The sequence below is a fragment of the Oratosquilla oratoria genome, chromosome 24 (assembly GCF_046742065.1).
Source record: "Oratosquilla oratoria isolate Oo_2021 chromosome 24, ASM4674206v1, whole genome shotgun sequence".
Classification (NCBI taxonomy): Eukaryota; Metazoa; Arthropoda; class Malacostraca; order Stomatopoda; family Squillidae; genus Oratosquilla; species Oratosquilla oratoria.
In genome coordinates this window covers 31,513,318-31,538,488 of record NC_134800.1, presented here as the reverse complement: position 1 = coordinate 31,538,488, position 25,171 = coordinate 31,513,318, and the positions used below count along the sequence as shown (strand labels likewise).

Sequence of the window (25,171 nt, the reverse complement as noted above, 5' to 3'; positions counted from 1 at the left end):
AGAATTTAAGAACAAACTTGATGCCAAAAGATACAAAGACGGATCACTATGAGCATAGCTCCATTCCCGTATAATACAACTAGGTAAATACACACACTGGGAAGAAGTAAGAAGCAGTGTCCCGCAAGGATCAGTACTGGCCCCGATCATGTTCGCCGTATACATTAATGACATGAATGAAGGCGTGGAGTGCTATATGAATTTCTTTGCAGATGATTCAAAATTACTAAAGAAGGTAAAAACGGAAGAGGACTGCAACTCATTGCAACAAGATCTGGACACGATCTGGAATTGGACTCAAAAGTGGGAAGTAAAATTAAATATAAAGAAATGCAGTATAATGGAATTTGGAAAGTGTAAAAACAGAATATCAAAAGATTACAGAATTGGGGAAGAAAAAATAAAAAAAAGCAAACTCGGAAAAAGATCTTGGAGTGATGAATTGGAAAGGACGAAACCAGATAAGCATATAAATAAAATATTCGGAGAAACCTACAACTAATTGAGGTCAATCAAAGTGGCATTTGCTTATATGGATGAAGAAATGATAAAGAAAATACTAACTACACTAATAAGACCAAAACTTGAGTACGCAGCATCACTTTGGACACCCAGTACCAAAAAGAATATTAAGAAACTAGAAAGATTACAAAGAGCGACAACCAAACTAGCACCGACTCTCGCCAAACTAACATATGAGCAAAGACTGTCCAAATTGAATCTACCAACTCTGGAACAAAGAAGGGAAAGAGGAGATTTGCTGACTATCTACAGAATAATGAAAGGAATGGAAGTTTTAGACAGGAATGACTTGTTAGTTTGGGACAACAGTAAAACGAGAGGACACGGAAAAAAACTGAAAAAGGATAGTTATAGAAAAAGCTTGAAAAGGAAGTTTCCCACACAGAGCGATAAATACATGGAACAAATTAGACAACAAAACAGTATGTACATACATACATATACCAAGGCTTTTTCCCCCTTACAAGGGAGGTAGCCAAAAAGGGAAAGGCATAAAATCATCTCCACCCATTCCATCCCTGAATACACTCCACACCCCTCCACCCTCCCTCTTATCTGAGCACCTCCTGGATGACGGGTCATCCCTGCACCTTGTCCACTGCCCTGGGTCAGAAGCAATGTCGCAAGACACAGCACATCCACAGCAAGGCCGCTTCATTAAATCGGCGACCCCCCCTCTCCGTCCCCCCATTGCATTAAAGGAGAAGATGGGGAGAAATCCCTTCGGGCTGCGTCAAATTTTGCTCACACATACTACCTCACCCCCCATCCCCCCACCCATTCCACCTCATGCAATCACAACATCATCCATATACAACCATTCTCCATTCACCCCTATCTTCTGTCCTCTCCCATCCTTCCTCAACAGACATTCCCCTCTTCCCCAAAGCCCCCTTCACCTCATCCATCAACCTCATCCTATGACATCCCCTCATGTTCACTCCCTCCACATCTGCCTTCCATACCTCGTTTACTAGTCTTTCTTCACTCATTCTCTCCATGTGTCAAAACCATCCTAATACTCTTTCATCAACCCTATCTCCCAACTCCTTTTCCACCCCTGTTCTCCTCCTCACCTCCTCATTTCTCACTCTATCTAGCCTAGTAACCCCTAGTAAAACAGTATGTGCAAACACTATACAAGATTTTATGATAAAACTTGATGCGGAGAGATACAAAGACGGGTCACCATGAGCATAGTTTCCCTCCCGTATATTACAACTAGGTAAATACACACACAAATGAAGAAACAAAGATGGAAGAGAAATGGAATATATTTAAAGAAAAATACAAGGAGGGAACAGATAAATAAGTACTAAAGAAGAAACAAGAAAGGGTTTACATAAAGTGTTGGTATAGCAAAAAGTGTAGTGAATTTAAGAACAAACTAGAGCTGGAAAAGATGGAAAAAAGACAAAAAAAATGACCAAATGGCAAACATACATCAAACTGAGAAACAAATATGTAGATATACACAGGGAGGAAAAAAGAAACTACGAATAAGATATAATAGATAAATACAAGGACCAACCTAAACTATTTTACAGCTATGTAAATGATAAACTGAATGACAAACACGAAATGGTGAAACTGTGCCAAGGAAATAAAGAATATATAGATGATGTAGAAATGGCTGAAGTTACGATCAGGCATGTCTTTGGATAAGATGGTAAGGAATTTTAATGCAAAGGTGCTGGGGAAAGGTTAGGAGCTAGGAAATGAGAGCAGATGGACATGGGAGGTGATCTAATGACTAATGATTGTTTTGGGTATGGCACTGCATTTGTAGCTGAGTCAGCAAGTAGACGGTATTGACAGATTTTAGAAGGGTATGTGAAAGGAGGAAGAAATGGATGAAGGATAAAGTTAGGTGGTGAGATGTACAAGGGGTGAGGGTGGTGAGTTTAAAGGGTGAGAGGCTGGAAGAAGTTGAGAGCTACAAGTATTTAAGGTCATGTGTAACAGAATAGAGGGGTGGAGTAAAGGTGAATTATAAAATAAGGGAAGCAAGTAAATGTCTTGGGGTGAATGAAGTAGATATATGAGGATGAACACAAAGAGAAGACTGTACAAGGGATCAAGATAGAGTGTTTAACTTCTTCATTACTAATCAAATTTTGTGCACAGCATCAGATGCCTAATGTACAATGCATCACACTACTTATGTTATAAAATATAAAGTCACTGCTGTATTACTCATTCTCTTTCACTTTGAGTAATAATAAACACAGAAAACATGATCAAACCAGTTCACAGAATTCGGGGGTCTCTTAGCTACAGCTACAAAATCAATATAATCAAGACACCGATACTGGCATCCTCATATACCCAAGATTGGAGTACGCTGCGACACTATGGACACCCAGTACAAAAAAGAATATAAGGAAAATAGAAAGAATCCATAGAGCAACAACAAAGATGGCCTCAACACTTTAAAAATAGACATACGAACAAAGATTGTCTACACTGGAACAAAGAAGAGAAAGAGGTGATCTATTGGCCATTTACAGAATCATGAAAGGCATGGAAGTCCTTGACAGAGAAGACTTATTAAAGTGGGCTAGAAGAAAAACAAGAGGACATGAAAAGAAACTAAAAAAGTACAGTTATAGAAGAGGTCTGGAAAAAAAAAAAAAAAAGTTTTCCACACAGAGCGGTGGATGTCTGGAGCAAATTGGATGAAACAATAGTGTGTGCAAACACCATACAAGAATTTAAGAACAAACTAGATGTTGCAGGATACAAAGATGGGTCACTATGAGCATCCCCTTCTTGTATAATACAACTAGGTAAATACAACTCGTACCTAATGAGGCCTACATAGGCATCATCGTATGGAACAAGTTAAGAAGTGTGGTGTATTTAGCATGAAATAGTTCATGAATACTAGTAGCCAAGTCAGTTTTCTTTTGTGGTTACTTAAAAAGAGTGCATCACTTAGAGTTATGCTATCTAAAAGAAGGTTTATAGCTTTAATGGTCACTGGAGTTCCATTCATTTCAAGTCATTGTTGTAATATTCATTGAATGAATAGGTGGTGAATACTTAAGACAAGGTGAGTCAAATGAAATCAAAAGAAGTAAGGTGGGAGTTACAAAGAAAGTTACAAATAAAGACTAGTTAGAAGACTAGAAAGCAGAAGTGGATGGAAGGAACGTGAAAGGAAGACCAAGATTGAGGGTGATAGGCAGAGTGAAGAGGCCTTTGGATGCAAGGGGAATGCCTGATAAGCAAAGAAGAGGACAAACAATAAATGTGAATGGAGAGTGTAAGTGGATAAGGAAATTACATGGCCCAAAGGGATTTATTGTTGTCTGCTTTGTATATATCTTGAGTGAATGAAGGGGATGGGGGTTGCCATTTAATGAAGCAGTGGGGTTAATCCAACTCCAGCTGTCAGGCCCTGCTGTATCTTGCTGCATGTCTCTGACCCAAACAGTGTGGATTTAGACAGGAATGAGCTTTTATCCAGATGGAGCAAATACAGGAGGGACAACAAATGTGTTTTGAATGGGTGTGGTAAGGGTGTATGCTTTTACATGGCCACTTTTCTTTTAAGGTGGTAAATGCTTTTTGGTATATGTACATAGTTGTCTTTACCCATTGACTGCCAACAACCTAGGGCTTTCATGGTGCCTATTCCCATCCCACTTTTTTACCCCTTCATTATCTACGCAAAATATGTCTAAAATGTAACATAATAATCATTCTTATCACTGGGCACAGTTAAGGGTAAAAGATTCAAACTTGTTACTTTGGGAGTAACCTTGAGTAGTATATTGTTGACAGCTTTGCCTCATCTTATGGCTTTATGTTTGTTACTTGTATGTTGCCTTAATCATACTTTTTTTTTTTTTTTTTTTAGAAAGTTAACAAAAGATTACTGTAAAGGACATGTAGGCATATATGTATGTGTATGTATATATATATATATATGTATATGTATATATGTATGTATGTATGTATATGTATATATATATATATATATATATATATATATGTATATATATATATATGTATATATATAGTCAACTCTCAATTAATGCAAGGGTTACATTCCTGGAGACATTGTGTTAATCAAAATCATGTTAGTTAAACATATTTTTCCCAAAGAAAATAATGGTAATAGGGGAGTTAAGTTCTTGGACACTGGGAAAGTTTTGTCTATTTTGGGATTTTGTTACTACAAACACATTATTAATACATTTGTAGGTTACAGAAACAACAAAAACACACACACAGTTATTTATTCTATGTGCGCACTCGTCACCAGCCACTCTCTGCCTCACTCGCCTTTTCCTCCGACTCCCGGGCACTCGTTGTTAAAAATTAGTGTACCATTAATTGTGGGTTGGTGACACCAATTTTTTTTTTTTTTTTTTTGTGTAGAACAGAAAACAAGAGTTTACAATCTCTAACTAAATTATTCATTTCTCTGTAACAATTTTTCAAGCTATTATGACTTATAATCATGGTCCACACATTTAAAAATTAGTTTACCATTAATTGTGGGTTGGTAACACCATTTCTTTTTTGTTTTGATGTACAACAGAAAACGAGTGTATACAATCTCTAACTAAATTATTCATTTTTCTGTAACAATTTTTCAAGCTTTTATGACATATTATCACAGTCCGTACCTTTAACACAGACACTTCCACTCACAGTGCGGGCTAGCTTCAGACTGAGATCAAAACAGAGCGTGGGAGACTGACCGCACGGAGGCCCTCTCTCTCAGTGCTCTTACCACCAAATTCAAATCGTGTTAAATCGAAATTGTCGTGTTATTTAAAAAAAAATCCTTAAAAATTAACTTGTGTTAAACTGAAAACATGTTAGTTAAACTCATGTTAATTGAGATTTGACTGTATATATATATATATATATATATATATATATATATATATATATATGTGGCATATAGCCTGGTTTGATATAGATTCATTGTTAGCATTACATAAATAATTCATCATCATCTGTCAATGTGTGTGTTGCCCACATACATGCCAGTGATGAAAAATAAATACAAATGAAATTACATTATTAAAGCAACTTCTGTGGGTCATATTTGCATAGATTATTGAGGAGGATGGAATTAAGGGATGTAACTGTACATAGCCCATTACTTGCATAAACATCATGTTTGCATGTGTACTCTCACTCTCCAGAGTTAACTCAAACATTAAGAGGTTCTGTTTTATAATTTTAAGGGAATATACTAGTTATCGTCTTTGTATCAATACTATAGGACCAGTGAGTACTTGCAAGTGGTGATCCTCAAAAATGGACATATGAGATATTCATCTCCCAGCTGTACAACTTTTAAAATACTCATACCTTCATTCAGAAAAGTCCCTGAGGGGCTGACATAAGGTTTCTGGACTAGGTCCCAAGATCTATCAACTTCAGCTGCATTCTCTCTCTTTTGGAAACATAAGGAGAGCCGGCAACTAACAACTGCTCCCCTCCTACTTCTGTAAGCTTGCCGTGGAAATTTACTTACCTTGTAAAACACTCATTCCACCTTTTTAAGTTTTCTTCAATCTCTTCCCTACCTGTACTTTATTCAGCTGTATTATCTGTGTAAGCCATTATTCTGTTCTTATAGCCTTCCTCTCTACTTTCCTTAAAATTCTCTATCATAGTTTCCATATATGCTATGAAAAGCAGCAGGGATTACACACTTCCTTGTGGAACCATTTGGAACCACTTTTCTGACCCAGATGTTGATATAACACTACATACACAGTGGTAATACGAGGTCCATTCAAAAAGTATCCGACCTTGGTCCATAAAGAAAAAATTTGTGTACATTTCAAAACTTTTATTCAATCACCTTGAAAGTACTCCCCTTGGGAGTGCACACACTTCTCCCAGCGGTGCTGCCACTGCTGGTAACATCTCTGGAATGCCGAAATTGGAATGTTGTAGAGCTCTGCTGTCGTTTTTCTCATAATTTCCTCTCTCGACTCAAAGCACTTCCCTTTAAGGGTTGTTTTCAGTTTAGGGAAGAGCCAAAAGTCACAAGGTGCCACGTCTGGAGAGTAGGGAGGGTGCCGAACAAGTGGAGTATTGTTTTTAGCCAGGTAAGCTTGGATCAGGTGGGCAGAATGAGCAGGTGCATTGTCATGGTGAAGTTGCCAGTTGCGCGCAGCCCACATTTGCAGTCGTTTTTGTCACACAGCATCGCGAAGGTGTCGCATAATTTCCAGATAATACTCCTTATTAATTGTTTGTCCTGCTGGTGCATATTCATGATGCACAATACCACTGGAGTCAAAAAAACATGTCAACATTACCTTGACGTTGCTCCGAACCTGTCGTGCTTTTTTTGGTCTTGGTGATGTCTGATGCTTCCATTGTGATGACTGAAATTTTGTTTCCGGGTCGTATCCATACACCCTTGTCTCATCACCAGTGATGATGGTCTTCATGAAGTCAGAATCACTGTTAGCACAGTCAAGCAGGTCTTGTGCAATTTCCAGGCGGAGTTGTTTCTGCTGTTCTACCAGCAACTTTGGAACAAATTTTGCAGACACTCGTTGCATGGCCAAATCTTCGGTTAAAATTGTATGAACTGATCCTGTGCTTATTCCTACTTCTCCGACAAACTCGTTGATGGTTATACGACGGTCGTCCTCCACTATTCGATGAACATTCGCAATGAATTCTTCGTTACTGCTGGTGGATGGCCTGCCAGACTGTGGCTTGCTCTCAACTGAGGTTTGTCCTTGCTTGAAGTGGTTATACCACTCCTTTATCTGTGTTATTCCCATGGCTTCATCGCCAAAGGCTTGCTGAATCTTCTGGATAGTTTGCACTTGCGTATCACCAAGCTTGTGGTAGAACTTAATGCAATAGCGCTGCTCGATGCGCTCCGACATGTTGCATAAGGACGATAATCCGATGAGTATGTACTGGATGACTGCACTCTAGCCTTAACAGGTGGGAACTGGCGTGCACTACAGCTTTTAAAATTTCCACGCATGCACAGTAAGGGTGCCGTCAACTGCCACAAAAATGGATTCCTGAATGGTAAATTATTTGTCCTTTTATGGACCAAGGTCGGATACTTTTTGAATGGACCTCGTACAAGCTTTTAATGGCTTTCTTTAGATGTCCTGTGATACCATACCTCTCCTCCATACATCTCCATACCTTTTCACTAGGTATTGAATCCAAGGCCTTCTGTATATCAATGAAGGTGATGTACAGGTTTTGGTTATACTCCCAAACCTTAGTCCACTCCTATCTAATGCTAATACAACACAGACAACAGGCCGAACTTTCTACCCAGAAAAATCTATGGGGGGCTGAGGACCATTACCAGCCACTGCAGGGATGTGGGTTTCCACTTGGTGAAACCTGAGATGAGACAAAAATTTAGAAATAAACTTGATTGTTTAGTATTGTTTGAAACTAATACTTAATCTTAACACACGGTTGTAATTTATTTTGCTCTTTTTATGAAGTAGAGAATCATCACTGTGCCACTCATGACAAATGGCAGATGATGTAAATGACTAATCACTAGCAGTTAACAATGGCTCACAGCTTGTTCTTATTTGTTCTTTCTTCCACAAATGAATCACTGCACAGATGAAGAGGCAGAGGAAAAAGAAGAGAATGATTGTAAGTCACAAACTTGAATGATCATCTTTTTATAGTGTTTTATTTTGCTTCATTCTTTCCTCACATCAGCTTGTATTTTGCTTGGATTTCTGTTCTGCATAGTAACCAAGCTTTCTTAGTGTGATGCATGCATTGTTATCCTCATGGTATTTCCACCACAATATTGTTTAAGCTTTTTTCAGCATGGCCAATTTGCTTGATATTGCATGAATATACACAAGTAGATGAAGTTTATTGACCTTTCAGGAAAATGAACATTCATGTACTTTTGTTTTTATAGAAGGTTGCTAGCTTAGTAAAAAAAGGAATAATTTTCTAGAGGCAAAGGCATGGAAAACTGAAACGAGTTCCTGTCTGAAGTTATGTTATCACAACTTGGTCACCCTATATTATTTTCATGCTTTACACAGGATTGTACAGCACACTCTCACAGGCTTATTTCCTGATTCATTTAGACTATATGCACATTAATTATCGTATCCCTAAAGTTTAAGAAATGGTGAATAATTTTAGGGTATGAACACAATCCCCACCAGGCTGTTGGAAAGGTGTATGAGCAGCAAGATGAATTGTTATTATTAGAATATGTTCCTGTATGTCATAAAAGGGTTACTTAATAGAGCATTATGAGGAAATAGGGGATTCTCTTTTCAGTGCTTTTCTTCCAAGAAGAGTGAAGGTATGATTTGACTTGGTGATTCTCTATACAAGGGGAAAAAAGCCATTAGTATATACATATACTACAATAGCATGAGGAGGAATGGGCGGGGAAGTGGGGGGTGGGGTAGTATGTGTGAGTAAATTTTGACGCAGCCCGAAGGGATTTCTCCCCGTCCTCGCCTTATATGCAAAGGGGGACGGAGAGGGGGGGTCGCCGATTAAATGAAGCGGCCTCGCTGTGGATGTATTGTGTCTTGCGACACTGCTTCTGACCCAGGGCGGTGGGCAGGGTGCAGGGATGACCCGTCATCCAGGAGGTGCTCAGATGAGAGGAAGGGTGGGAGGGGTGTGGAGTGTATTTAGGGATGAAATGGGTGGGAGTGTTTTTATGCCTTTCCCTTTTTGGCTACCTCCCTTGGAAGGGGGAAAAAGCCTTGGTATATGTATGTATGTATGTACAATAGCATTGATAATGTTAATCATCATAAGCATCACCATATCATCATTATCATCAATATCAACAACAGCAGCAAGAAGTGATGGTCCTTTGGGACACATTAGAAAGAATAGTGTCTTTGCTGCCCATTTTCAAAGCCTGTCAACATAATCAACTCCTTATGGAGATGCAACCCTTAGGGGCTAACACTTGGTCTCCAGACTGGGCCCAGGATCTCTTTCTGTCAACTGAAGCCGTGTTTCCTACAACTTTTCTCTCCTGGAGTGCTAAAAGCTGGTCTTATAGAAAGTCACAAAAATCAGTCAATCATTCTGTCTCCCTCCATCTCTCTTGCAGGAGAAACATGACCCCCAGGAACTGGCTACTGCCAGTAGTGCAGCACAGAAGACACTCATTGAAAATATTTGTGTTTTGTATGGAAGAAGCGAGTGTAGGGCAGTGCAATATAAGGTGTTTTGTATTTAACTGATTGTAATATACAGGAAAAGAGCATGTTTGTAGGGTCCTGTCTCTTATTTTCAATTTATCATAACTATTTTGCCATAAATTTTTGTTCAAATTTTGCATTATAATCTAGGCTTATCCAGGAGTTTATGCATTTGTGTGGGAAATTATTTGTTCACATACTTCAGACCTGTGGTCTTTTTCAGCTTGTTCCATTGATTTTGTAATGTTCACCCATCAGTTGATCATATCTTATTTTAATTTCAATTCTATTTATTTATTTATTTATTTATTTTTTTATTTATTTTTTTTTTCCTTTGTTTTTTTGTTTATTTTTTCTTTATTTCTTTATTTATTTATTTTTTATTTCTTTTAGCTTTTATGTTAAGTGTTGTCATCTGACATCATTAAGTGTAAGGGTAACGTTTAAAAGAAATTAATATTGTCTGATATATTTTGATATTTTCATGTTTATACAGTGTGTTGGATGGGGTGAAAAGGGCTTAGAGCAAAAGGGGAATGTCTGTTGAACAGGGAAAGGAGAAGGCAGGGGATAGATGGGAGCAGAGAATAGTTGTGTATGAATGATATTTTGATGCAGCCCAGAAGGGTTTCTCCCTATTCTTTCTTTTTTTCGCATGTGGGGATGAGGTGGGAGGGTTGCCATGTAAGTGAAGTGGCCCTGCTGTGGATGTACTGTGTCTTGCTGCATTGCTTCTGACCCAGGCAGTGGGCAGGAGACAAGGATAACCCATCATCCATGAGGAGCTAAGATGAGAAGGAAACAGTGTTGTATTATATGGGAAGAGAGCTATGCTCGTAGTGACCTGTCTTTGTATCTTTCAGGATCAAGTTTGTTCTTAAATTCTTGTATAGTTTTCGCACACACTGTTGCCTCATCCAATTTGTTCCAGATATCCACCACTCTGTGTGGGAAACTTCTTTTTCAGATCTCTTCTATAACTATCCTTTTTGAGTTTCTTTTCATGTCCTCTTGTTTTTCTCTTATCCCACTTTAATAAATCATCTCTGTTGAGGATTTCCATCCCTTTCATAATTCTGTAAATGGCCAGTAGATCTCCTCTTTCTCTTCTTTGTTCCAAGGTTTGTAGTTGCAATTTGGACAGTCTTTGTTCATATGTCAATTTAGAGAGTGTTGGTGCCATCTTTGTCTTTGCTCTTTAAATTTGCATGGTTCATTAAATTCCATGTTACACAGTCCTCTGTGAGGGGCACCATCCAAGCCTTCCAATAGGGGGGGAGTTTGTAATGTTAAAATCATATCATCATCTTTTTAGTACTGGGTGTCCATAGTGTCACAGTGTACTCCAATCTTGGTCTTATCAGTGTAACTAATGTTTTCTTTACCATTTCCTCATCCAAGTAGTCAAAGGCCACTTTCATTGATCTTAGTAAATTGAAGGTTTCTCCAACTATTTTGTTGATATACTTGTCTGGTGACATGTCTTTGTTGATGAATACTCCGAGGTCCCTTTCTGAGCTAACTTTTTTAATTTTCTTTGTACCAATTTTATATTGCCCCGACATAATATTTTTACTTTTTCCAAACTCCATTATACTGTATTTCTTGATGTTGAAGTTGACTTCCCACTTTTTACTCCATTTTCAGAATTTATCTAGGTCTTTCTGTAGTGATTCACAGTCTTCCTCTGTACTTACTTTCTTTAGTAGTTTTGCATCATCTGTAAAGAAGTTCATATAACATTCCGCACCTTCATCCATGTCATTTATATATATGGCAAACATTATTAGAGGCAATACAGAACCTTGTGGGACTCCACTCATCATTTCTTCCTAGGTTCGAGTTTTTGTCCCTAAGTAACCCACATTTTTCTCCCATTCAAGAAATCATCCATCCACTCTGGAAAGATGCAGAGTGCGGGGTGATCTGATAGAGGTGTTCAAGTGGATCAAAGGCTTTAACAAGGGGGATGCAAACAAGGTCATCATATTAAAACAACAGGGCAGAACTCGCAGTAATGGATTTAAACTGGAGAAATTTAGATTTAAAAAGGAAATAGGCAAGAATTGGTTTACTAATAGGGTGGACGAATGGAATAGACTTAGTAATCATGTAGTAAGCGCTGAAACTATCAGTTGTTTTAAGAAACGATTAGACAACTTTATGGATGGGGATGACAGGTAGTGATGGATACGGAGCTGCCAAGGACCTTATGGTCTCCTGCAGTCTCCTTCATTCTTATGTTCTCTCTCTCTCTCTCTTTCTCTCTCTCTCTCTCTCTCTTTCTCTCTCTCTCTCTCTCTTTATCTCTCATTCTCTCTCTCATGTTCATTAGTAGTAGATGAAACAAGAGAAAATTGCATAACAAATATTCATGTAACATGTGGGTCAGTTGCTATGCTCATAGCTCTTTTCCAGTCAAGTACAGTAAGTCCTCATTATATGGTAAATATGCATTCTGAAAACGTTACTACCAATTGAAATTACCGTATACATGTGATAATAGGATATGGCAGTCGTACCTTCTCCCTGCTCTTTCTTCTTCAAAACATGAGTGGATACCTTATCTGTGAATTGTTCTTACTGTAAATAGAATCGAGGGTAGTAATTACCAAATGCCGTAACTGTGAATTTACCGGATAAAGAATTACCGTATAAGGAGGATTCACTGTACCCACTCTTGATAATTGAACCCATGTTATAGGAGATTACCTATATTAGATACACTTTAACTCTTGTGTAATGTGTAGTTGTGAATATCAGAAATTTAATTCGGGTAGAGTATTTCTTGAAGTATATTGATTTTTTTTTTTTTTTTTTTGTAATGTAATGCACTTTCTGCAGTTATTATTATTTTTTTGCTGTTCGTAGACAATAATGCAATACAGTAATCCCTCCCATATACATATTGCCATTGTCCAAATACACTGTTACACTTTTAGTTGAGATATAGGAGGGATTACTGCATTTGTGGGCCAGAGGTTGACTGACCTGCCTTCCTAGTCATCCCCCCTTGCTCCTCTGGCAGTATTTCCCCAACCATTGACATTATCAATATATAAACACTCTGTGGCCCTATTAGTTTGGATATAAAAAGGATTGCTGTATTTTTTCCAAAGTTGACTATGGTCTAATTCGACTGCCAGTGCCAATTACCTGGGAGCCGTGAGTCTTCTGCAAAAGAGACTTGAGGCAGTGAATTGATTGATTGCTTTCTACTGCATCATAGTCCTCTGTAAGGAGGCACCATCCTAGCCCTGTGTGAGAGAGGGAATTTTTGATGTTATCACATATAATTTCTACTTTTATCAGGTTTTCTAGACTCAAATATATGCAGATGAAGATGCATGCTGTAGTTTACAGTCAGAATATGTTTTCTATCTTATTCATAATTTCATAGATTTATTGTATTTACTGTGTAACAACTGTCATATTAATTTGAACCAATGTATGTTATTGTCACAAAAAAAATAATGTCCAATTTTACAGATGAAAAGTGTCGACCCATCAAAGAAGTTGTGGAACTACCTCCAAGAGACATCCTAGTACCAAACTATTCTTACAGGAATCTACTCTTTGTATCCCCCAAAGACCTCAACTTCAATAATAGACCAGGTAATGATGTTTGTGGTAATGCTAATTATTTCTTGGTACTTAGGTGAAGATGTTTTATATACATATATGTTTCTTGTGTGACCAATAAGGTAAAATCCAGTTCTTGAAATAAGTATAGTTGGCACAATGGAAAAAGAAAAAGACGAAAGAATATTAAACAAACCAAAAAAGAGAGGCCTAGACATAAGGTGGAATCACCTAGAGATGTCATCCCCAAAAAAACATGTTTAATTGACACTCCAAGGATAAACCAAAGGTGGGAGAACAACAGTTTTTCAGATTTTCAAAGAAATCCAGGAGAAATAGGTAAAAGCTTAAATATAGAGAATTTAGATATAGTAATGCATTAAGAAATCGCAAAGTAAACAAATTATTGGAAGAAATCATAGATTTAAAATTGGACTACTGAGCTATACTTAGGGAATTGATTACTCTGCATAAGAGTAACAAGTAAATGATTAGAGAATTAAGTGACCTTAAGAGCAAAATTGATATCCTAAAAAAAAAAAAAAAAAAAAAAAAAAAAAAATGAGGAAAAAAATAAAAATTAATAACTGAAAAAGGAGGTCAAAGAGCAATTACAGGTAGTGACCGGAAAGGTGGAAGAGTCAATTAAAGAAATAGACCTCATTGAAATAAAAAATCAATGGAAACAAGAACAAGAAAAGAGAAAAATAACTTTTAGAGAAATAGTACAAAATCAGATGGAGGAAAATACAAAAGAAACAGTTGTGAAAGTACATACATACATACATATACCAAGGCTTTTTCCCCCTCTCAAGGGAGGTAGCCAAAAAGGGAAAGGCATAAAAGCACTCCCACCCATTTCATCCCTAAATACACTCCACACATCTGAGCACCTCCTGGATGACGGGTCATCCCTGCACCTTGCCCACCGCCCTGGGTCAGAAGCAGTGTCGCAAGACACAGCACATCCACAGCAAGGCCGCTTCATTTAATCGGCGACCCCCCCTCTCCGTCCCCCCTTGCATATAAGGAGAGGACGGGGAGAAATCCAATCGGGCTGCGTCAAAATTTGCTCACACATACTACCTCACCCCCCCGCCCATTCCTCCTCATGCAATCACAACATCATCCATATACAACCATTCTCCACTCACCTCTATCTTCCGTCCTCTCCCTTCCTTCCTCAACAGACATTCCCCTCTTCCCCAAAGCACCCTTCACCCCATCCATCCACCTCATCCTAGGACGTCCCCTCATGTTCACTCCCTCCACATCTGCCTTCCATACTTCTTTTACTAGTCTTTCTTCACTCATTCTTTCCATGTGTCCAAACCATCTTAATATTCTTTCATCAACCCTATCTCCCAGCTCCTTTTTCACCCCTGTTCTCCTCCTCACCTCCTCATTTCTCACTCTATCTAGCCTAGTAACCCCCACCATACTTCTCAGACACCTCATCTCAAACACATTCAAACTCCTTCTCTCTTCTTCTCTTATGTTCCACGTTTCTGCCCCATACAGTGCTGTTGGCACTATCACTCCTTCACACAGTCTCCTCTTCGCATCCATTCCTAAATGTCTATTCCTCATTACACTCTTTAATCCACCAAGGCATTTACTCGCTTCTCTCAATCTACATTCTACCTCCACCTTCACTCCACCTTTTCCTGCTACACTTGCACCCAAGTATCTAAAACTATCCACTTCCTCCAGTCGCTCTCCCTTAATGTTCACTTCCAGTCTACTGCCACTTTCACCCCTTGTACATCTCATCACCTTACTTTTACCCACATTTATCTTTAGCTTTCTTCTATCACATACTCTCCCAAACTCTGCCACCAGCTTCCTCAATCCCTCCTCCGATCCTGCCACAAGCACAGTGTCGTCCGCAAACAACAGCTGGCTCACCTCCCACTTTTCTCCATTTTCTTTAACCATCTCCAATCCCTGACCCACTACCCTTGCATTCACCTCTCGCACCACCCCATCCATGTATAAGTTGAACAGCCAGAGCGACATAACGCATCCTTGACGAAGTCCCACCTTTACCTCAAACCACTCAATCTCTCCATTTCTAATCCTGACACAAGCTCTACTACTCTCATAAAAACTCTTGTGAAAGTAATTAAAGAAAAGGAAAACTGGGTGATACAGTTGACAAAGGTAAATGCATTGTGGTCTATGGTATCCAGGAAAAACATGATATGTATAAATACCAGAGAGAAAAGGAGGGAAAAGAAATAGCTAAGGAAATTTTTAAAGAAATACAGGACAAAGGGCAAAATTTTGATAAAAAAATTGACAAAATTCACAGGATAGGCAAATATTCAAAAGAAAAACAACATAGACCTCTGAAAATAAAACTAAGAACTCAAATGATAGCCGAGGAGGTATTATCAGAAGTGATCAAACTAGCAAACTAGCAAACAGCAAGAAATTCAAACATATATAGATAAAAAAGGAAATGCATGATGAGGAAAAAGAGAAAGACAAGGCTCTCAGAGTTGAAGCAAATGATAGAAATGAGAAAAGAACAGAGACGGAAAAAAAAAAAAAATTAGAGTACTGGACTTAAGACTGAAAAAATGGTACATCAAAAAAATGGAAACTTCAACCAAAAAAGAGAAGAAAATATGAAACTAAAAGTGGTATACACATATATCGATGGTATGATCTCTGCTTCTGACCCAGGGCAGTGGACAGGGTGCAGGGATGACCCGTCATCTAGGAGGTGCTAAGATGGGAGGGAGGGTGGAGGGGTGTGGAGTTTTCGGGGATGAAATGGGTGGGAATGTTTTTGTGCCTTGTTCTTTTTGGCTACCCCCCTGGTAAGGGGGAAAAAAGCCTTGGTATATGTATGTATGTATGTATGATCTCTGGAATTAATGAACTAAATGACTATCTAGAAATAGAGAAATCTGACATTATGGGAATTGTGGAGACAAAACTGAAAGGACCTCTATCAACAAGTATAGTGGGACAAGGTCTATACAACCACTGGGCAAAAAATAGAACAGACAAGCAGGGAGGAGGTGCCATGATATCGACCAAAAAAGGTTTAAATGTGGCAAAGATAAATGAAGGCAAAGATAATGTGGAGTTAATTATGATTTTAATGCAGAGGATATAATCTGGAAAGAAATGATAATAAAAGGGGGAGCAGAACTTTGGGGCAACATTCTATTGGATATGACCCTCAAATACACCTTAACACAATGGGTTTAGGAAAATACTAGATATAGAAACAATGAGGAACCGTCAAAACTAGACCTGATATTTACTTCTGAACCAGATATCGTGAACAAAATGAAGTATAAAACACCCATTGGAAAGAGTCACCATATACTAATAGAGTTTGAATTAAAAGAACAAAACAATGTAGGAAGGAATGATAGAAATAGAGAAGGAAGATTAATGTACGCAAAACGGATTTTGTAAAACGATAGGAGTATAATAGGGAGAGTTAAGGATGTACATGTGCTAAAGGGAGAGAGTGGGGGAATATCAGATATTTTTTTGGTGGAAGGTAAGTTGAGAGTGGAGGATAGATGGAGAAAGAGGAAAAGGACAAATGGTAGGGAGGTGCTTAGAGTGAACTCTTTTAATGAAAAGGAGAAGGAGTACAAGAAGAAGCTGAGGGAGGAGTGGGAGGGAGTGAAGGATAGAGCAGAGCTAGGAATGGAGGAGGAATGGGGATGGTTCAAGAAGGGAGTCACAAAGTGTGCAAAGATGATGTGTAGAACAAGAAGGATGGGAGGAAATAGAAGGAAGGGTAGTGAATGGTGGGATGAAAAAAAAAAGAAGGTTGTAGAAGAGAAGAAGCGAGCTCTCACTGATTGGTTATAAAATAGGACAAGGGAATCATATGAGAGGTACAAAGAAAAGAAAAGAGAAGTAAAGCACAAGGTAAAGGAGGCAGAGAGGAGAGCAGATGTGAAATGGGGTAAGAGTATGACAGAAAATTTTGAAAGTAATAAAAAGATGTTTTGTAAAGAAATTAAGAGAGGAAGAGGAGGCGAATCAAGTAGAGGAGAAAAGGTAAAGGGTGCAGATGGAGAGATGATAATGGAAGAGAAGGCAGTAAGGGGAAGATGGGCAGAGTATTTTAGGGAGTTGCTAAATGTGAAGGAGGATAGGGAGGGAAAGGTAGTTGTAGTGGGAAGCAGTAAGAAAATGAGAGTGATGAGTGAGGAAAATGGAGGAGAAATAAGGAAAGATGAAGTGAAGGCAGTTGTTAAGATGGCGAGAACAGATAAAGCACCTGGGTTGGATGGATGCCATGCAGAATGTCTGAAAAAAAAGGAGGTACAGTGATGGTGGACTGGCTGGTGAGGTTATTTAATGTTTGTTTAAGAGAGGGTAGAGTGTCGGAGGACTGGAGGAATGCCTGTATAGTTCCACTTTACAAGGGAAAAGGGGACAAGTGTGAGTGTAGTAGTTTCAGAGGGATTAGCTTGTTAAGTGTAGTTGGGAAGGCTTATGGGAGGGTCTTGATTGAGAGGATTAGGAGAGGAACAGAGGGAGTAATTGGTGAGGAACAGTGTGGATTTAGGTCAGGTAGAGGTTGCGGTAAGACATATGTGAGAAAGGTAAGGATGTTTTTTGGGCTTTTATGGATCTGGAAAAGGTTTATAATAGAGTAGACAGGAAAGCACTGTGGGAGGTTTTGCATATATACGGGATAGGAGGAATACTTCTATGAGCTGTCAAGAGTTTTTACTAAGAGTAGTAGAGCATGTGTCAGGATTAGAAGTGGAGAGAGTGAGTGGTCTGATGTAAAGATGGGACTTCGTCAGGGATGTGTTATGTCGCCCTGGCTGTTCAACTTATACATGGATGTGGTGGTGCATGATGTAAATGCAAGGGTAGTGGGCCAGGTATTGGAGATGTTTAAAGAAAATGGAGAAAAGTGGGAGGTGAGCCAGCTGTTGTTTGCGGAAGACTGTGCTTGTGGCAGGATCAGAGGAGGGATTGAGGAAGCTGGTGACAGAGTTTGAGAGAGTGTGTGAAAGAAGAAAGTTGAAGATAAATGTGGGTAAAAGTAAGGTGATGATATGTACAAGTGGTGAAAGTGGCAGCAGACTGGAAGTGACCATTAAGGGAGAGTGACCGGAAGAAGTGGATAGTTTTAGATACTTGGGTGCGAATGTGGCAGGAAAGGGTGGAATGGAGGTGGAGGTAGAATGTAGATTGAGAAAAAGCAAGTAAATGCCTTGGTGGTTTAAAAAGTGTAATGAAGAGTAGACATTTGGGAATGGATGCTAAGAGGAGATTGCATGAAGGAGTGATTGTACCGACAGCACTGTATGGGGCAGAAACATGGAACATAAGAGAGGAAGAGAGAAGGAGTTTGAATGTGTTTGAGATGAGGTGTCTGAGAAGTATGATGGGAGTTACTAGGCTAGATAGAGTGAGAAATGAGGAGGTGAGGAGGAGAATAGGGGTGTTAAGGGAGCTGGGAGATAGGGTGGATGAAAGAGTATTGGGATGGTTTGGACACATGTAAAGAATGAGTGAAGAAAGACTAGTAAAAGAGGTATAGAAGGCAGATGTGGAGGGAGTGAACATGAGGGGGTGACCTAGGATGAGATAGATAGATGGGGTGAAAGGGACTTTGGGGAAGAGGGGAATGTCTGTTGAGGAAGGACGGGAGAGGACAGAAGACAGGGGTGAATGGAGAATGGTTGTATATGGATGATGTGATGCATGAGGTGGAATGAATGGGGGGGATGGGGGGTGAGGTAATATGTGTGAGCAAAATTTGACGCAGCCCAAAGGGATTTCTCCCTGTCTTCTCCTTTTCTGCATGAGGGGACGAAGAAGGGAGGTTGCCGATTTAATGAAGCAGCCTTGCTGTGGATGTGCTGTCTTGTGACACTGCCTCTGACCCAGGGCAGTGGACAAGATGCAGGGATGACCCGTCATCCAGGAGGTGCAAAGATAGGAGGGAGGGTGGAGGGGAATGGAGTGTATTTAGGGATGGAATGGGTGGGAATGGTTTTTAAGCCTTTTTCTTTTTGGCTACCTCCCTTGTAAGGGGGAAAAAGCCTTTGGTATATGTAAGGAAATTTTTCCAAAACACAAACTGGGATAAATTCTCCAAAGAGGAAACAAAGATGGAAGACAAATGGAACATATTCAAAGAAAAGTACAAGTAAGGAATTGATATATATGTACCAAAGAAGAAGCAAAAAGAGATTTATATAAAGTGTTGGTATAACAAAAGGTACAGTGAGGCTAAAGACAGAAGAGACAAAGCCTGGAAAAGATGGGAAAGAGACAAGAAAACATACAAATGGCAAACGTAAACAGAACTTAGGAATGAATGTGTGAATATATGCAGGAAAAAAAAAGAAATTATGAAAAAGATATTATAAACAAATGTAAGGATCAACCTAAACTCTTTTACAGAGATGTAAATGACAAATTAAAAGATAAACACGAAATTGTAAAACTGCATGGAGACAAAGAATATATGGACGACACAGAAATGGCAGAAGTTATGATCAGACATTTCAGGTGTTTTTACAATTGAGAGCTCACAAATTTGGGAAGATGGACAACAAGAAAGACCCCCTAAAATGAAAGAAATAAAGGTAACACAGAAAGAAATAAGAGACCAAATAAAAAACCTAGATGTTAGGAAATCGCATGGACCAGATGGAATTGCATATTGGATACTGAAAAAGTGTATAGACGAACTGACGGACAATTTATACAAGATAATAGACTTTTCACTCAAAGATGGAAAGGTACCTCAAGATTGGAAAGATGCAAACATAGTACCAATAAATAAAGCAGGAAACAAAGAAGATCCCACAAACTTCAGACCAGTATCCCTTACAAGCACAGTAGCAAAAATATGCAAAACATTTATCAGAAACAAATGGATCAAATACTTGGAAGAGAATAAAATGTTAAACCCCAAACAATTTGGCTTTAGAAGTGGAATATTGTGTACCACAAATTTAATATGCTTTTACTCGAGATTAGTTTAAATAATACAAGAAAGAGATGGGTGGGCAGATTGCACCTTCTTGGACTTGCAGAAGGTTTTTGACAAAGTACCACATAAAAAGTTAATAAGAAAAATTGAAATAATAGGAGGAATACAAGGTAAGCTACTGGAATGGATGAGGGATTTCTTAAGTGGGAGAAAAATGAGAGTGGTACTTAGAGACAAAAATTCGAACTGGGAAGATGTGAAGAGTGGTGTCCTGCAAGGCTCTGTATTGGCTCCTTTAATGTTTGCCATATATATAAATGATATGGATGAGGGAGTGAATTGTTACATGAACTTGTTTGTTGACAATGCCAAATTACTCAAGAGAGTAAGCACAGAAGAAGACTGCAGATCACTACAAGAAAACCTGGACAGAATATAGGAATGGAGTCAGAGATGTGAAATGAACTTTAACATTAAGAAATGTAGCATAATGGAATTTGGAAAGAGCAAAAATAGAATATCGGGTAAATATAAAATTGGAAACAAGGAAGTCAAAAAAGTCGATTCAGAAATGGACTTGGGAGTGATTATCTCAAGTGACTTGACACCTGATAAACATGTCAATAAATTATTTGGAGAGACTTTCAACTTATTAAGATCAATGAAAGTGGCCTTCGACTACATGGATGAAGAAATGGTAAAGAAAATAGTGGTTACACAAATAAAACCTAAGCTAGAGTATGCTGCAACACTATGGGCACCTAGCACAGAAAAAAAACATAAGAAAATTAGAAAGAATTCAAAGAGCAGCAACAAAAATGGCAGCTGCACTATCAAATTGGACATACAAACAAAGATTGGAGAAATTACATCTGTCAACACTGGAACAGGGAAGAGAAAAAGGTGATTTGTTGACCATTTACAGAATTATGAAAGGGATGGAAATTCTTGTTAGAGACGACTTATTAAAATGGGACAGAAGAGAAACAAGAGTACACGAAAAGAAGCTAAAGAAGGACAGTTACAGAAGAGATTTGAAGAAGAATAGCTTCCCACATAAAGTGATTGATGTCTGGAACAAACTAAATGGAGAAACAGTGAGTGCCAAAACTATACAAGATTTTAAGAATAAACTGGATGCGGAGAGATACGAGAACGGGTCACCACGAGCATAACTCTAGTCCCGTAAAATACAACTAGGTAAATACAATCATTGGGCAAAAAATAGAACAGAGAAACTGGTGGACGAGTCATGTTTTTGACTAAGGTTTAAATGTGACAAAGATAACAGAAGGAAAAAATAATGTGGAATTGATTATGATTATTCCCTGTGGTGGGGGAAAAGAATACTGCCACCAAGTATTTCCACTTGGATCGTAACAGGCGAGAATAAAAGGGATGGGGAGTGGGACTAGGCATGCTTCTCCTTGTAGCCCCACAGGGGACATTCCTAAACGAAAAAGTAAAGGCATAAGAGGGTCTGGGAGTTTTCAGACCAGCACCCTAAGGTTTTGGGTCTTTTAATGTGCGTGGATGTGGTACAGATGAGAGTAAAAGGGAAGAGGTAGGTACTATGTTTGTGAGAAGAAAGATGGATGTGTTGGCTTTGAGTGAAACTAAGTTGAAAGGGAAGGGTGAGTGTAAGTTTGGGAGTGTAAGTGGGAGGTTATCAGGAGTGAAGAGAGGGCGAGGGAGGGAAGGGGTGGCTATTCTAGTAAGTGAAGAGATAGGTAAATGTGTAGTGGAGTGGAAGGAGGTTTCCTCAAGGATAATGTGGATGAAGGTGAAACTGGGAAAGGAGATGTGGGTCTTTGTAAGTGCATATGGGCCTGGCAGTGAGAAGAGTGTAGAAGAAAGGGAGGCCTTTTGGATAGATTTGAATGAGTGCATAGAGGATTTAGGGAGAAATGTCAATGTAATAGTACTGGGAGACCTTAATGCTAGGGTAGGAAATGGTCCAATTGATGGAGTGGTTGGGAAATGTGGAGTTCCAGGAACGAATCATAGTGGAGAGTTGATGGTGGAAATGTGTCTAGAAAGAGAGTTGATGATAGCAAATACAGTGTTTCGGAAGAAAGTCAAGCATAAGTACACATGGGAGAGGGTGGTGGATGGAAGGGTGGTAGATAGAGTGTTGATGGATTATGTAGTGGTAAATAGGACTATGATAGGAAGAGTTAACCTCTTCACTACGGGGCACATCGCACGTCTGGCAGCATTAGCTGCCCGACGTGCGATGTTGCATCATAATAATCGCATTATAAAAAATAAAGTCAGTGTTCAATCGTTCGTTCTCTTTCACCCATGTATTTTGATAACCATAGAAAACTGATGAAGCCAGTTTAGAGAGAATGAAAATTACGTAGGTACGACTACGATAAATATAATCAAGATGGCGATGTTGGCAACATCGAGTACCCACTTACTCCTCATGCCGCCTACATAGGCGTCACTGTATGGAAGTGGTTAAGGATGTACATGTGCTAAGGGGAGAGGGTGGGGGAATATCAGATCATTTTTTGGTGGAAGGTAAGTTGAGAGTGGAGGATAGATGGAGAAAGAGGAAAGGGACAAAAGGTAGGGAGGTGCTTAGAGTGAACTCTTTAAATGAAAAAGAAAAGGAGGAGTACAAGAAGCTGAAGGAGGAGTGGGAGGGAGTGAAGGATAGAGCTAGGTGTGGAGGAGGAATGGGGATGGTTCAAGGAGGGAGTCACAAAGTGTGCAAAGATGATGTGTGGAACAAGAAGGACAGGAGGAAATAGAAGGAAGGGTAGTGAATGGTGGGATAAGGAAACAAAGAAGGTTGTAGAAGAGAAGAAGCGAGCTTTCACAGATTGGTTACAAAATAGGACGAGGGAGTCATATGAGAGGTACAAAGAAAAGAAAAGAGAAGTAAAGCAAAAGGTAAAGGAGGCAAAGAGGAGAGCAGATGTGAAGTGGGGTAAGAGTATGACAGAAAATTTTAAAAGTAATAAAAAGATGTTTTGTAAAGAAATTAAGAGAGGAAGAGGAGGCGAATCAAGTAGAGAAGAAAAGGTAAAAGGTGTAGATGGAGAGATGATAATGGGAGAGAAGGCAGTAAGGGGAAGATAGGCAGAATATTTTAGGGAGTTGCTAAATGTGAAGGAGGATAGGGAGGGAAAGATAGTTGCAGTGGGAAATGCTAAGAAAATGAGAGTGATGAGTGAGGAAAATGGAGGAGAAATAAGGAAGGATGAGGTGAAGGCAGTTGTTAAGATGATGAAAGCAGGTAAGGCACCTGGTCTGGATGGATGCCATGCAGAATGTCTAAAAAAAGGAGGTACAGTGATGGTGGACTGGTTGGTGAGGTTATTTAATGTTTGCTGGAGAGGGGTAGAGTGCTGGAGGACTGGAGGAGTACCTGTATATTGCCACTTTACAAGTGAAAAGGGGACAAGTGTGAATGTAGAAGTTTCAGAGGGATTAGCTTGTTAAGTGTAGTTGGGAAGGCTTATGGGAGGATCTTGATTGAGAGGATTAGTAGAGGAACAGAGGGAGTAATTGGTGAGGAACAGTGTGGATTTAGGATGGGTAGAGGTTGTGTAGATCAGATCTTTGTAGTAAGACAAATATGTGAGAAAGCTATAGGAAAGGGGAAGGATGTTTTTTGGGCTTTTATGGATCTGGAAAAGGCTTACGATAGGGTAGACAGAAAGGCACTGTGAGAGGTTATGCAAATATACAGGATAGGAGGAAAGCTTCTAGGAGCTGTCAAGAGTTTTTATGAGAGTAGTAGAGCTTGTGTCAGGATTAGAAATGGAGTGAGTGGTTTGAGGTAAAGGTGGGACTTTGTCAAGGATGCGTTATGTCACCCTGGCAGTTCAACTTATACATGGATGGGGTAGTGCGAGAGGTAAATGCAAGGGTAGTGGGTCAGGGATTGGAGATGGTTAAAGAAAATGGAGAAAAGTGGGAGGTGAGCCAGCTGTTGTTTGCTGGTGACACTGCGCTTGTGGCAGGATCGGAGGAGGGACTGAGGAAGTTGGTGACAGAGTTTGGGAGAGTATGTGATAGAAGAAAGCTAAAGATAAATGTGGGTGAAAGTAAGGTGATGAGATGTACAAGGGGTGAAAGTGGCAGTAGACTGGAAGTGAGCATTAAGGGAGAGGGACTGGAGGAAGTGGATAGTTTTAGATACTTGGGTGCAAATGTGGCAGGAAAAGGTGGAGTGAAGGTGGAGGTAGAATGTAGATTGAGAGAAGCAAGTAAATGCCTTGGTGGATTGAAGAGTGTAATGAGGAATAGACATCTGGGAATGGATGCTAAGAGGAGACTGTATGAAGGAGTGATTGTGCCAACAGCACTGTATGGGGTAGAAACATGGAACATAAGAGAGAAGGAGTTTGAATGTGTTTGAGATGAGGTGTCTGAGAAGTATGATGGGGGTTACTAGGCTAGATAGAGTGAGAAATGAGGAGGTGAGGAGAAGAATGGGGTGTAACCGTTAAATAGGTTTGTTGGTTACGTAAGGAGGACTTAATGCGGGCGAGATAAACTCCAAAGCGGGAGTTTTCTATTTATTAACAATTGAAGGTCAATCTGGTTAACAAACTACAAATGGGCCCTTTGGGCAAATAACAATATGTGCCAGGCCTTGACCTAGGGCACAATAGGCTGGCAACCTCTCGGTCTGCCTAGCCTGGCGTCTGGCTGGTAGGCTCTTCTCACCTACCCAGCTCTGACGACTGGCTGGTAGGCTCTCCGCCTACCTAGCTCTGGCTTACATGACATGGGTGTTAAAGGTTATATAGGGGGTTAGTGGAGGCGTTAGTCTCACTATTCTATGCCTTGGGGTCAGTTTTATATATGAGGGTTAGTCCTATAGTTGGTGGATGTTGTTAAGTATATTATATTTATATTAGTTTATGTGTAATATAATAGGGCAGTTTATAATAAAGGATTTTAATAGGTTAGTCTGGTGACA

At 39.4% G+C, this 25,171-nt stretch overlaps 1 protein-coding gene across 10 annotated transcripts in view; it reads left to right on the top strand.

The window, feature by feature from the left end:
• Zir (dedicator of cytokinesis) overlaps positions 1-25,171 on the top strand; it is a 661,124-nt gene that overhangs the window by 123,337 nt on the left and 512,616 nt on the right. For 9 of the 10 annotated variants that reach the window (XR_012967573.1, XR_012967577.1, XR_012967576.1 and 6 more), the window contains exons 11-12: positions 8,122-8,154; positions 13,188-13,313. Coding sequence is in view for 2 of the 10 variants with exons in the window: in XM_076207846.1 (XP_076063961.1) it covers positions 8,122-8,154; positions 13,188-13,313 (159 nt within the window). In the remaining 8 variants the exon portion in view is untranslated. The remainder of the gene's footprint in view (positions 1-8,121; positions 8,155-13,187; positions 13,314-25,171) is intronic. The other variant, XR_012967574.1, reaches the window with a different exon arrangement.